Source organism: Thalassophryne amazonica, chromosome 18 (assembly GCF_902500255.1).
Source record: "Thalassophryne amazonica chromosome 18, fThaAma1.1, whole genome shotgun sequence".
NCBI classification, from domain to species: domain Eukaryota; kingdom Metazoa; phylum Chordata; class Actinopteri; order Batrachoidiformes; family Batrachoididae; genus Thalassophryne; species Thalassophryne amazonica.
In genome coordinates, this window is record NC_047120.1 from 49,564,384 (window position 1) to 49,577,466 (window position 13,083).

General features: G+C 38.7%; 1 protein-coding gene across 1 annotated transcript in view; it reads right to left on the minus strand.

The window, feature by feature from the left end:
- The window catches only part of LOC117530861 (protocadherin-15-like), a 520,141-nt gene that overhangs the window by 309,001 nt on the left and 198,057 nt on the right, over positions 1 to 13,083 (minus strand). The window contains 3 exon segments of the mRNA XM_034193803.1: positions 3,947 to 4,081; positions 10,834 to 11,040; positions 12,255 to 12,367. Of these exon segments, the coding sequence (XP_034049694.1) occupies positions 3,947 to 4,081; positions 10,834 to 11,040; positions 12,255 to 12,367 (455 nt within the window).

Consider the following 13,083-nt stretch of genomic DNA (forward strand, 5'->3'; position numbering starts at 1 on the left):
GTCTAAAAAGTAAACGTTACTGACTGCCACAATTTTTTTTCTTGATTTCTTATAGTGTTTCTTAAAGCCAGAAGGTTGCCATTTGAAATGACTTTAGTTTTGTGTCATGTCTGTGATCTGCTTTTTACTACAAAATTAAACAACTGAATGAACATCCTCCGAGGCCGGTGATTCCATAATTTTTGCCAGGGGTTGTAGGCGCCATATACATGGTAAATGGATTGGATTGATATAGTGCTTTTCTATCTGGATCAAACGCTCAAAGCGCTTTACAATTATGCCTCACATTTACCCATTCACACAGACACCCTCACACACCAACGTCAGCGATATTAAACAAATAATGAATGCTCTTTCATTCGTTCAATGGTAAGAATATTTCATTCACATTCTATTGTGAAAGATGTATCGTGAAAGATGGAACGTTCCACCTTTCACCACATGAAATATTCTTACCATTGCACTCATAAACGCTCATTATTTGTATAATATTTTTCATTCATAGATTTTTGTTTCTAAATTAGAAAGTCCATGAACAGAAGGTAAACTGCATCAAAATCCAGTTAAAAAGATGTTTCTCCACGCAATATCAGGCTACAAAAGTATTTATGAGCTGAAGATTCCACCTCTACGAACTCATCTGTCAGAAATAAAAAAAAAACAATTTTCCATATCTCACAGGTCTCTCCATGATCAAATTTTTTCATGCTTTAGGGGTGTGTTTTACAGTTCTCTTCTGACAATGATTATACGTTTGTTCCTTTCAGTCAGCTCAACAGACTATCCCAATTTTCCATCTTTACATTTAAATAGCAGTTTACAGGCATGTGCACGCCGTGCACATCTGATCACACTAAATGTGACAGATAAGAACAATCGGATAGAGACGGAATGATTGGTAACGGTTAGTATCTTTACAGTGCGGGAAAAAAGAACCTGTTGCATTAAACTGTGCTAAGACAAAATGAAAGCAGAAAAAAGAAGCAGAGAAGAACACAAATACGGAAAAAATAATAAAGGGAGGAATGAACCAGAAAAAGATAACAGACAAAAAACAAAAACAAAAAAAAAAAAACAAGTTGACAGAAATAATATAGACAGTTAAATTCAGGGAGAAAACAATCATTCTAAAAACAATTTCCTATCGGCAGTTTTGCTTTCAGGATCTACTTTAACCAGTACAATCAACAATGGGAACCATTTAGCTAAATGGTAAATGGACTCCATTTATATGGTGCTTTTCCATCTACATCAGACACTCAAAGCTCTTTACAATTATGCCTCACATTCACCCATTCACACAAACACACTCACACATCATGCAGACAATGAAGCACCAGCAAAGAGTAAATTACTCCTTTGCTTGGTCCATCCAACAACAACAACAAAACCGGGAAAAGGAAACGACAAGAAAAAGTGTCAGAGCTTCACTGATGAAAAGTGGAAAATTAAACAAAAACACAAACAAACAAACAAAAACAACAAAAAGTGTCTGAGCTTCACTGATGAAAAGTGGAAAATTAAAACACAAACAAATAAAAAACACAAACAAACCAAAAAACAACAAAGTGTCTGAGTCTCACTAATGAAAAGTGGAAAGTTAAAACAAACACAAACAAATAAAATACACAAACAAACCAAAAAACAACAAAGTGTCCGAGCTTCACTGATGAAAAGTGGAAAATTAAGACAAACATAAACAAACAAAAAACCCACAACAAAGTGTCTGAGCTTCACTGATTAAAAAGTGGAAAATTAAAACAAACAAACAAACAAACAAAAAACAAAAAACAAAGTGTCTGAGCTTCACTGATTAAAAAGTGGAAAACTAAAACAAGCAAACAAACAAACAACAACAAAAAAACAGAAATAAACAAAAAACAACAAAGTGTCCGGGCTTCACTGATGAAAAGTGGAAAATTAAGAAAGAAACACACACACACACACACACACACACACACACACACACACACACACACACACACACACACACACACACACACACACACACACACACACACACAAAAACCCCACAAAAAGTGTCTGAGCTTCACTGATTAAAAAGTGGAAAATTAAAACTAACAAATAAAACAACAAAAAACAACAGTGGAAAATTAAAACAAACAAAACAACACAAACAAACAAACAAAAAAACAAAAACAAAGTGCCTGAGCTTCACTAATGAAAAGAGAAAAATAAATAAAAAACACAAACAAACAAAATAAACAAAACAACAACAAAGTGTCCTAGAGACAGTTCTTCTGGTTACATTCACACCACACAGAACACCGAAGATTATGTAATTTTGAGCAAGTAACATCTCCACAGAATTGTCTATCAGGAATATAGTGTAATTTTTTAAATGTCTTCATCATTATAATGATTATGGTGATTCTTATAATTACTATATACAACTTAGCATGTGTTAGCTAACATAAAAATAGTTCCTATACAACAAAACCCTACTACTTCTACTATCAAAGAGTTCTTGTGCTTGGAGTTCTTACCACAATGGAAACACAATGGCTGAGAAGTCCAATTATGGGGTCGTTCCTGTCAGCGTTGGTGTCATCTGGGAAGCAGGTCGAGCTCGGGCAGTGGAACAGACCTTATGCATTGTTCATTATACGTAGATGTTGCGTACATTCCTCCAATATTTGCAGTGCTGATATTGTGCCCTTCCTATACCTTGGTGCAACATCACATGGGCTCCACAGTTGCTAAAAAGGTGTGTTTATGGTGCAAAAAGCCTTTAAGATGTATGGCTGCATGAGCATCCACCCATCCACAAAAACTCTACTGGCTCAAAATTCACTGGTCTACAGCCAAAATGCTTCCGAAATAAAGATAGTCAAACTTTACTAATTTTGGGCCACGGAGAATTAAAATGTTGTTTGAAATTGTTGATTGGCTGTATTTTTAAGAAATGCTACTACTGTGCTTCTAAGGATTAATATATAACCCTTTTGCTAATTTTTAAAGTGTTACAAATAGATAACAGGTGATATATTATACAAACAATCAGAGAAACATAAAAAGACCTATGTTTATGATTTTTCATGAAAACTCTACTGTTAACACAATATAATTATATTGTGTTAACAGTAGAAGTAACAGTAAAAATGTAATACCTTGAATATCTTGGAAACAGTAGCTAATTAGCCATTGTTATTGTCATATTTGAATTCAACATGCCAAAATCCTTAATAAATAGCACATTTTATTTCTGAAGAAGACAACTTTTAAGTATTTATATACCAGTGTTATGTGCTCCGAGTGCCAGAAATGTGACACGTTCTCAGAAACGATAATTATATATGCTAATAGTAACTGCAATTCAACACAGCCTCTTATTAGTCTGCCACAGACATAACAATGTCTTTTATACATAACGCTCCAAACCTGGACATCAACAGACTTTAACGCCACAATTTGCTAATCTTATCTTTTTGTCTCTTTACGCCTTCCTCCTTTCACATTTTTTCTACTTTCTTTCTTCTTTTTCCTCTATTCCTACATCCCTTTTCTTTCATTCTTCCCCCCTTATTTTCCTATTTTTATTTCCCACTCTGTGATACACAGCGTTGCCACATTGTATTCCTGTCCATTATGTCTCCCCGTGACTGCTTTCTCTCAGAACATACTGGTCAAAAATTGTAAATCTTTGCTGAAAAGTGTTATTTCGCAGGGTTACAAGTGTATGCTTCTAATTTCCTTTTGCTTTCACACTCACTCCAGCTGCCCGCCCTTCTCTGTATTTATGTCTACCAACGTTCATCCTTTACTTTTCACTCGGCTCATTTCACCGCTGCTTTTTAGATGGAAGTCTGGCCTCAAGTTCGCTGCTGTATTTTTCTCAAAGGGTTGGAGTGCCTTATTCAGATGCATTCCAAAGCTCATCCAGACTCTCACGCTCTTGTTCACCAAAGCCACACTTCTAACATACCATGAAAGTGTAGGAGTCTTGAGTCTCTCTGTCAAGGGACTTCGCCAAAGTGAGGTATCTTCTAATTCCAGTAGGCGACACGGAGAAAACGTTGGAATAGCTGTCCAATGAAAACAGGAGCTGAGGATCCTTTGTCTGTTAGAGAGAAAGAAAGGAAGACAGCAAAACTGAGTGTTTGTTACAAGCTTTTTATACACACAGGAACGCAACTGTGAATACGAGGTCTGTTAGATAAGTATCAGACCTTTTTATTTTTTAAAAAACTATATGGATTTGAATCACGTGCGATTACATCAGACAAGCTTGAAACCTCGTGGGCATGCGAGAGTTTTTTCACGCCTGTCGGTTACGTCATTCGCCTGTGGGCTGGCTTTGAGTGAGGAGTGGTCCACCCCTCCCGTCGGAATCTCTTTGTCTGAGAACTTCCTGAGAGACTGACGCTGTGCTTGATCAAAACTTTTTCAAAAACTGTGAGGCACAGCGAAGTGGACATCATTCGAGAAATTCAGCTGGTTTTCTGTGAACATTTTAACGGCTGATGAGAGATTATGGACTGTTGCTGTCGCTTTAAGGACTGCCCATGGAGCAGGACGTCGCGACGCGCCCTGAGCTGCCGCTATCTGCCTGTTTCGAGCTGAAAGCTTCCAAATTTAAGCCTCTGCTGACCCAGGACGTCGTGAGAGAACAGAACTTTCAGAAGAGGTCGGGATCAGCAGTTTATCCGGACATTCCACTGTTAAAGGAAAGTTTGTAATGAAAGAAAGTGCGGACAGGTCCACGCGTCGGGACGCAGCCAGTGCCGCATGCCGCTACAGGAAAAACACCTCTGTTGGAAGCCTTAAGGACAAGTTGGAACATGTCCAGCTGTTAAACAATTTCTCAGATACTCAATCAACTGAAAGCCATCAAAAGCCGGCTGGTTTTTACAAATGGTTATCAACACGGAGGTGTTTTTCCTGTGCCGCCGCACCTCGCCGGCTGCGTCCTGACGCGCGGACCCGTCCGCACATCTTTCATTAATAAAATCTCCTTTAACAGTGGAATATCCGGATAAACTGCTGATCCCGACCTCTTCTGAAAGTTCTCTGTTCTCTCACGACGTCCTGGGTCAACAGAGGCTTGAATTTGGAAGCTTTCAGCTCGAAACAGCCAGCCAGTGGCGGCTCAGGGCGCGTCGCGACATCCTGCTCCGTGGGCAGTCCTTAAAGCGACAGCAACAGTCCATAATCTCTCATCAGCCGTTAAAATTTTCACAGAAAACCAGTTGAATTTCTCGAATGATGTCCACTTCGATGTGCCTCACAGTTTTTGAAAAAATTTTGATCAAGCAAAGCGTCAGTCTCTCAGGAAGTTCTCAGACAAAGAGATTCCGACGGGAGGGGTGGACCACTCCTCACTCAAAGCCAGCCCACAGGCGAATGACGTAACCGACAGGCGTGAAAAAACACACATGCACATGAGGGTTCAAGGTTGTCTGATGTAATCGCACGTGATTCAAATCCATATAGTTTTTGAAAAAATAAAAAGGTACGTTAGTTTTATCACAGACCTCGTACTTGTGCGCTTTCACAGTTTGGACAATTTAATTCATTTGAATGTTACCAACTGAATAAATTTAATGAGGGTTTCACATATTCAATGCAGAGTATTCTAAACTGCCGCAGTGATAGTATTTCCACGATAACATGATGCCAACTGCAGTATTAGTGTGAAGAAGGGGTTGAAACTATAGGTTTGGGAAGACTAGTAAGAATAGTGAAGTATGACTTCTAGACATGAGCATATTATGCCTGTACTTTCCTCACTCCACTGGCTTCCAGTTCATTTTAGAATCAATTTAAAGATTTTATTGATTGTTTTTAAAGCCATTAGTTTAATTTAACCTTTATTTGACCAGGATAGTCTCGTTGAGATCGAGATCTCTTTTACAAGGGAGACCTGTGCAATAATGAAGTTTACAATTCATGTAATGGTTTTCCCCCAACTCCCGTTTGAAATTTAAACTCTCCACACTTACATTTTGGCATTGTGGTCATCTGGTCAACTTTATTTTGAAGTCTCAAGGTCAAAATACAAACTTTGGGGTGATGGTGCTTTTGTAGTCGCTGGCCATTTGCTTTCACTCTTCGTCCCTTATGTTGCTTTAGTCGTAGTTTAATTCTGTTTATCACATTTATTGTATTACACTTTAGTCACAGGTTTTGGTTATTATTTATCTTCAAGTGTTTCTTATCTGATTATGTTCCGTTTGTTATTTATTGCATTCTCTGTTTATCAGTTAGTTTTATTTATGACATTATTCTGTAGTCTCTGGTTTTGTTGTTTTATTCATTTATTTTCGGTGCAGTCTTAGTTTATGTTGTCACCTTATTATCAGTTATTGCATTTACTTTTATATTTTATCAGTTCGGTTCTAGTTTCGCTTATTATCTTTGATCTTCTTGTTTCCCGCTATTTAGATATGTCATTTCCTAGTTTCCCCCTTTTGTTTTGTTCACATTAATTATTGTTTATTGAGGACGTCACATTGTTTCACCGTTGTTTTTTTCTGTCAATGATTATCTTGCCCCAGTCTGCTTTGCTTTTCTTCTCACTGCATTCCCTTGCACTCACCTTTGTCTTCCCCAGCCACGCTTCCTTCCAGAGCCATCCACACACCTGCACTTCATCACGCCCTGATTAGTCTGCTCCCTATTTAAGCCCTCACAGTCTCACGGCTCACTCCCAGATTGTTGATTTTGTGTCGCTTTCCAGCCTTGTACCTTGCTCCGTTCTGCCTGCCTATATTCTGATTCTACCTCATTTTTGGCCTTGATTTTGCCTTGCATCTGATAGCCCATGCACTGTGTTTTTTACCTGCGCCTGCTAATAGTCTCAGCCTCTCGCCATTCTGCTACCTATGCCTTGTTGCTGGATTCCCCATGTACTGATCTTATTAAACCTTTTGAACTCTATCATTCATGTGAGATTGCATTTGCGTCCACCCGGTTTGTGCCACACCTGATACCCACTGAATTATGCATTATTTCTGACCAAGCACTTTTTTAAAAATCAAAGTTCAAGACCTATTTATTTCAATGACTTTTAATACCTAGTGGTGCTGTGACATATTTCGCTTTTATCTACCTTTTTTCAAATTCTACTGCATGTTTTCTTTTATTCTGGTTAATGTTATTCCTTGATTTTACTGTTAAGTCACCTTTTGGCTGCTGTAAAGGGCTATATCAATAAATGTTGACTGGTTGATGATGATTGAGCCACAGTCAAAACATTGAAGCTGATTTTTGTCGGACTTGTTTTCTTTAAACCCACCGAACTTCAAATTATGAGTTGATCGGAATCACAGTTTTAAGTTGAAAAAACTTAAAATGGACTGAGGTGCTTAAATTCAGTCATCTCACAATTACTAGGGGAGCTACGACCACTACCTTTGCCCCCCCCCCCCCCCCCCCCAGGACTAAACCAAACCAACTTTTTTTTAGGTTCCTTAGATGACCCCAAAACACAACCAGGATGTTCCCAAAAGTAAAAACTGGCCTCAGGCCAATTATCCAAGATGGCCACCAAAATAGGGTTTTTCTCAACAAACAAACAAACAACTTCCTACTATGTATTTTAATAAGAGTCTGTTGATGGCCATTTTGGATGCCATTTTTAATCTTAAACCCATGAATGTATTTAGTTTAGGCACAAATGAGTTTGCTGTGACCTGCAATGGTCTTCCCATTGAACCTCTGTGATATTTAAATTGTTTATAAGTGTTTTAGTGACAAAAAAAAAAAACATTCTGGCGGCCATCTTGGCAGCCATCTAGGCTAACTGGCTTGAGGCCCATTTTTATTTTTGGGAACATCCTGATTGTGTTTTGGGGTCATCTAACACCTATAAAGTTGGTTTGGTTTAGTGTGTGTGTGTGTGTGTGTGGGGGGGGGGGGGGGGGGGGTGCAAAGGTAGTGGTCGTAGCTTCCCTAGTAAATGTCTGCACAGATTTTCCATTTGATTTTATTATTTACAGTAAAACGGAGCGCTACGTTACAACAAGCTAGCAGAGTATGCAACAGCATTATCTGAAGAAAGTCAGTCCTTGGCACATGCTTTCCAAAGAAGAATGAGAAGCGTCTGCTCAGTGTTTCCCGACACAAAAATCCTCCTTTGCAGGCTGTCTAAGCATTTTCTATATATGTGTGTTACATTCAATGACGAAAAGTCAATCCTCATCCAAATCCTCCCCTGACATTACCCACACAGTCGCTCTGCTATAATAAGGCCAACTCAGCACACTTTGTCAATGTACGTGTGTGTGAGTATGTGTGTGTGTGTGTGTTTCTTGTGCTGATAATGGTGTTGATGTAGCCAGCGTGACAATTGAGTCATAAATAAATACACATACACTTAATGCCGCACACACACAGCTGCATGCACGCGGGAATAAAAGTGATGGACGGCACATAAAAGCAATTAGCTCTAATCATCACTGTTGGTACTTAATGCTGGAGAAAATGCCGGGGTTAGCAATATTTAAAGTAACTCAGCGTATATCAATTGTCGAGTATGCAGACACACGTTTTGTCCGTGCAAAGCTCCTTCCCTGTTGTGGGATCTTTTAGAAAGCAATGAACCAAAGCTTGTTTTTGTCAAAATGCCTACGCTACATCTTAAACAAACTAATCTCGTGGGAATGCATAGCCGGTAACAACATTACGGCGCTGTAAATTCTTACATTATCACTGAGAGGGCGATATAAAGGGAAATTAGCTTTAGTACCCAAATGCACTTCACACACTGCAAACAAAGCTAAAATGCAGCTGAATACTGAGGGGGTGTGGGGCGCACAGACACGTCAGTCAACCAATCCCTGGTTTCTGTGTTTGTCTTTTCACAATACAACCGTGCTGCTAGTGCATGCTGCTTATCAATGAAACCACACACACACAGAAAAAACATAAAACAAACAGAAAGAGACCCAAGACAGACATTCAAAGAGCTGATACCTACAGGTATCTGTGAGGCTGCCACCTTTAAGGAAAGATGAGATAATATAAGTTACTGTGTTCATGCATGCACGTATATTGTTTATTGCAAAATTCCTAAAGCAACGGTGATGCAATAATCCGGCAGAAATATGTTATAAAGAATGTTACCGTTAGAGATGACTCCAACCAACCTGTTGCCCTGTCCTCACTCCTCCCTTTCCAAACGTGCACCCACGCATGAATCAGCATTCGGACGTTGCCGAAACAACGATACAAGCAACATAGACAGCAAGGCTGAGCTATAAAAACTTATTGTAGTAGAAACAGAAAAGCTTATCTTTGGGAGAAAATTAGATGGATGCTTTGTGTTGCTTGTGTTGTACTTTTATGACCACAAAATTGTAAGCTTATTGTTTGCTGTGTGTTGTTCCATACACAAAACAACAATCTGTACTTTCTTTCTTCAAAAATCTTTTGTGAAAACACAGACTTGAAGTGTTCTGTTATATCTACATGGGTTGTCATACCACTACACGTTCAGACAATAATAGTTGGCTAGCTGGTTAGCAAATGATTGAGGCTAGCAAGCTAACATTACCCAACTTGAGCCAACAAAAACAAAATCAACACAGAATCATTTTAAATTCCCAAACCAAACCTATGTTTTGTTTTTTTGAAAGTCTTACTTGTGTTGATCAGTTTTCTCATCTGACATTGATTTAATTTCTGTCTGGCCTAATTAGCTTCAAAAGCTAAAAGTTTTTTGTTGTTTTTTTTGTGTGTGTGTATGTGGTTTAGTTGGAGTCTATGTAGTCCTATTGATGTCTTTACAGTGTCAAATCTTGCGCGTAATCACGTTCTCGCTGGGGAGGAAGATTTCACTGTCAGCGTAAACAAGCGTTTGCGGCAACTTGTTTGCAACATTTTGGGTATCCTTAAGAAATGATTCGATGATTCGACATTAATAGCCTTTTTGCTTAACGATTCCCTCATCGGTCCTTCAGAGTGGCTGTTGTTTTTGGGGGTGTTTGTCAGGAAAATGATCATTTTTCTACATTGATTATGCAGACCCTGCAGCGGGTCTGCATAATCAACCATTTCTGCAGCGCGGCTTTGCTTTGAATATTGAACCAATGAAGAAGTGCTTTAATCTTCGATCTGCTGCATCGTTGGTTCTTTGTTTTATTTTGCTTTTTCTTAAATTTTTCCAGATTAAAACCTTGTTTCTGTTTAAAACTGCACTCCAGTCATCATCTATCTCAGTGACAGATATCTGAAGCTTTTGTATAACAATCATTTCCACAGAAATCCAGCATTATTTCATTATAAACGACAGATGAAGTGATCAGCGGTTAAATGAGCTGCTAGCTGATGTGTTCAGTCATTTCAAAGTGTTACGGAATTTTGCCAAGTTTCTGCTTAAAACTGCCTCGTTTCTGCTTAAAACTCACTTTAGAATGAGGTTTTACCTTTATCATCTGATGGTTAATAATTCCATTAATCCATTTGATTGCTTTGGGTGAAGAGACTCCGTCTCAGACGTGCTGCTGTGGTCTGAAATGACGCATGCGTAGATGTAAAAGGCAGACCGATTTTTAGGGGCAGACCGTTCGGTCTGCGACACCATCATTTGACAAATCCATGTTATTACCTGCACAACAGATTTATGAATACAAACCACAATCTATTCCTTTACAGTGAGAACAGTCCTATTTTGTGCATGTTTGCTTTATGACTTTTTTATATAGCGTGCTTAAAATTACTGTACAGTACTGTAAGGTTTGCTTTTTAAACAACTGCATAGTTTCTTCTCTGCACCTGTACATTTATATTTTACACAATAGTCCATTGATTTTATTTGCAACAGTGCAACTTAATCAGGTTGGTGTGCTTGTACACGGGCTGTATTCTCACCTCCTCCACATCGTTATCCAGCGCTACTATAGCCAATGGTGCCGACAGGCTTGCATTGATTGCTATGGTGGTTCCCACTGGTGATGCCTCATTGACATAGCCATGGTAACTTGCCTCCAGGAAGAAAGGTGCCTGGTTGTTTTCATCCAGAACTTCGATTTGGAGATTGGCAAAAGCAGGCAGGGGGTGACCGTTGTCCTGCTCTGCCTAAAGGCAGAAGAGAAAATAATATTTTAGTTCTGGCTGTGATTGTTTTTTATTTTACACCGCTGACCCTGCTGCTGAGGTACTTTTTTATTAATTCTTTACATAATAAAACAGAGCAATTAGCACTCTTTTCTTTTGAAGCATTGTTTACAGTTCATTTTTTTCAAAGGCGTTATTGTAAATGAAAAGCAGGTGAGGTAAACATACATATGGTTGTCATAGTGTTTTTGACTATGTACAACTTCATCATATCACTTTTGTGTGACTTCATCATGAATTCATTCATAAAAGTCAATCAGAAGTATTTTGCTGATCAATATATGCCTTAAAGCATCCACTGAGGCTTCTTGGTGTTTTGCTACATCATGTTTTCCTTGACCCTGACCTTTGACTAAACTACTCTAAAAATCTAATCACCTCTAGAAATATGTCTAAGTAATATTCCCACCAAGTTTGAACCATCTTGGCATCTTGGTTGTTGAGATATACAAAACGTTTTTTTTTTGGAACATGTTTTCCTTGAACTGTGACTAAACTGTTTCAAATTCAAATAATATTCCATCCAAGACTAATCCATGTAGGCTTCTTGATTGTTGAGATATACAAAAACAAAACACAAAAAAGTGATTTTTCAGACCATCTTTACCTTGGCTTCAACCAAACTGATCAAAAATCTAATCACCTCTATATATCTACCCAAGTAATATCCTCTCCAAGTATGAAGTAAATCAGTATCACCAATTTTGAGTTATCTTGAGCACACACACAAGCGACAACACCCTGTTATTGTCACTTCACCGACACACAGGGAAACAATTTTTACATCAACTTTGTCACATACATTGTACAACTTTGCAAGAGTTCACCTTAACTCAATTTACGTAGGTGTTAATTTTTTATGTCACCTTGCAACTCTATCACCAGCCCAAATTGAAATGAGAACAGCCTCACGCCTCTAATTCTTTACAATTACAGTAATTTAAAATGATCAGAGTTGATTATATGTAGCTGTCAGAACCCAATGTTCCACAAAACAACAAATAGGATCACTTTGTCTTTATTAACTCTTCTGTGATTAGCTGCTTCGGGGATACATCAGCATTAAAGCCATTAAAAATTCATTGTACGGTGAGTGCCACAATGGTCCTTTGGTGTTTCTATAATAAATATGTGTTGGGAAAATCAAATTAAATCCTCCTCTCGGTGCTTCTCACCTTAATAACCAGATCAAATTGTCGGTGGAGTTCCCGATCGACAGGCTTTAGTAGCAGGAGCTCCGCTGTGCTTTTGTTCAGACTGAAATATTCTGAATAAGACTCTGGTTTGCCTGCAAGAGAGCAGACATAAAGATAAAAAGGAAGAGAGAAAATTTAACTCATAATGGCAAAGACAGTGAAAGAATAGTCTGTAACTGATATAAGAATTAATGCTTGTCTGGTTTGAGTCTATAGATGACAGAGACAGAAGGCGCTGTTGGTTCCATTCCACTGGTTCCAGCACTGTCCTGTCAGATCCCACCCCCCCCACACACACAGTCCAACACCACATGCACGTGTGCAGAGTTTCTCTTCGTGTGTGCTCCACCGTCTTCACAGGTAGCACTGATTTGATTGACTCCCATGGAGGGATGCTACGTTCCAAAATGTCCTTATTCCACTTGTGTTTTCCACCTGAAACGAAGTGTTCAGGCTGTTGTGTTTTTGTCCGTGCTTTTGACAAACTGCTACCTGTTGCTAACAGTTCAATACCAGCTTCGGCTCGTGGTGCTTCTCAGAGGCTCAAAGTTAGAATATTATTCACAAACAACTGGACCTCGTTCAGTGTTCAAGATGTTCCACTGCTTGTCCAAGTAGTGCAGCAGATAACTGAAACAATCCTTCACTTTGTCATACAAGCATCAGATTTGGCATGAATGTTCTTCAGAAATCAGTGTTTGAGAAAAAAGTGCTGGCCACTTGAAAATCCAATATGGCGGCCAGGTAGGGGTCAATGAAGAATTACACAGGGGTCAAAATTTAAAAATGCTCCAATCATATTAAAAGC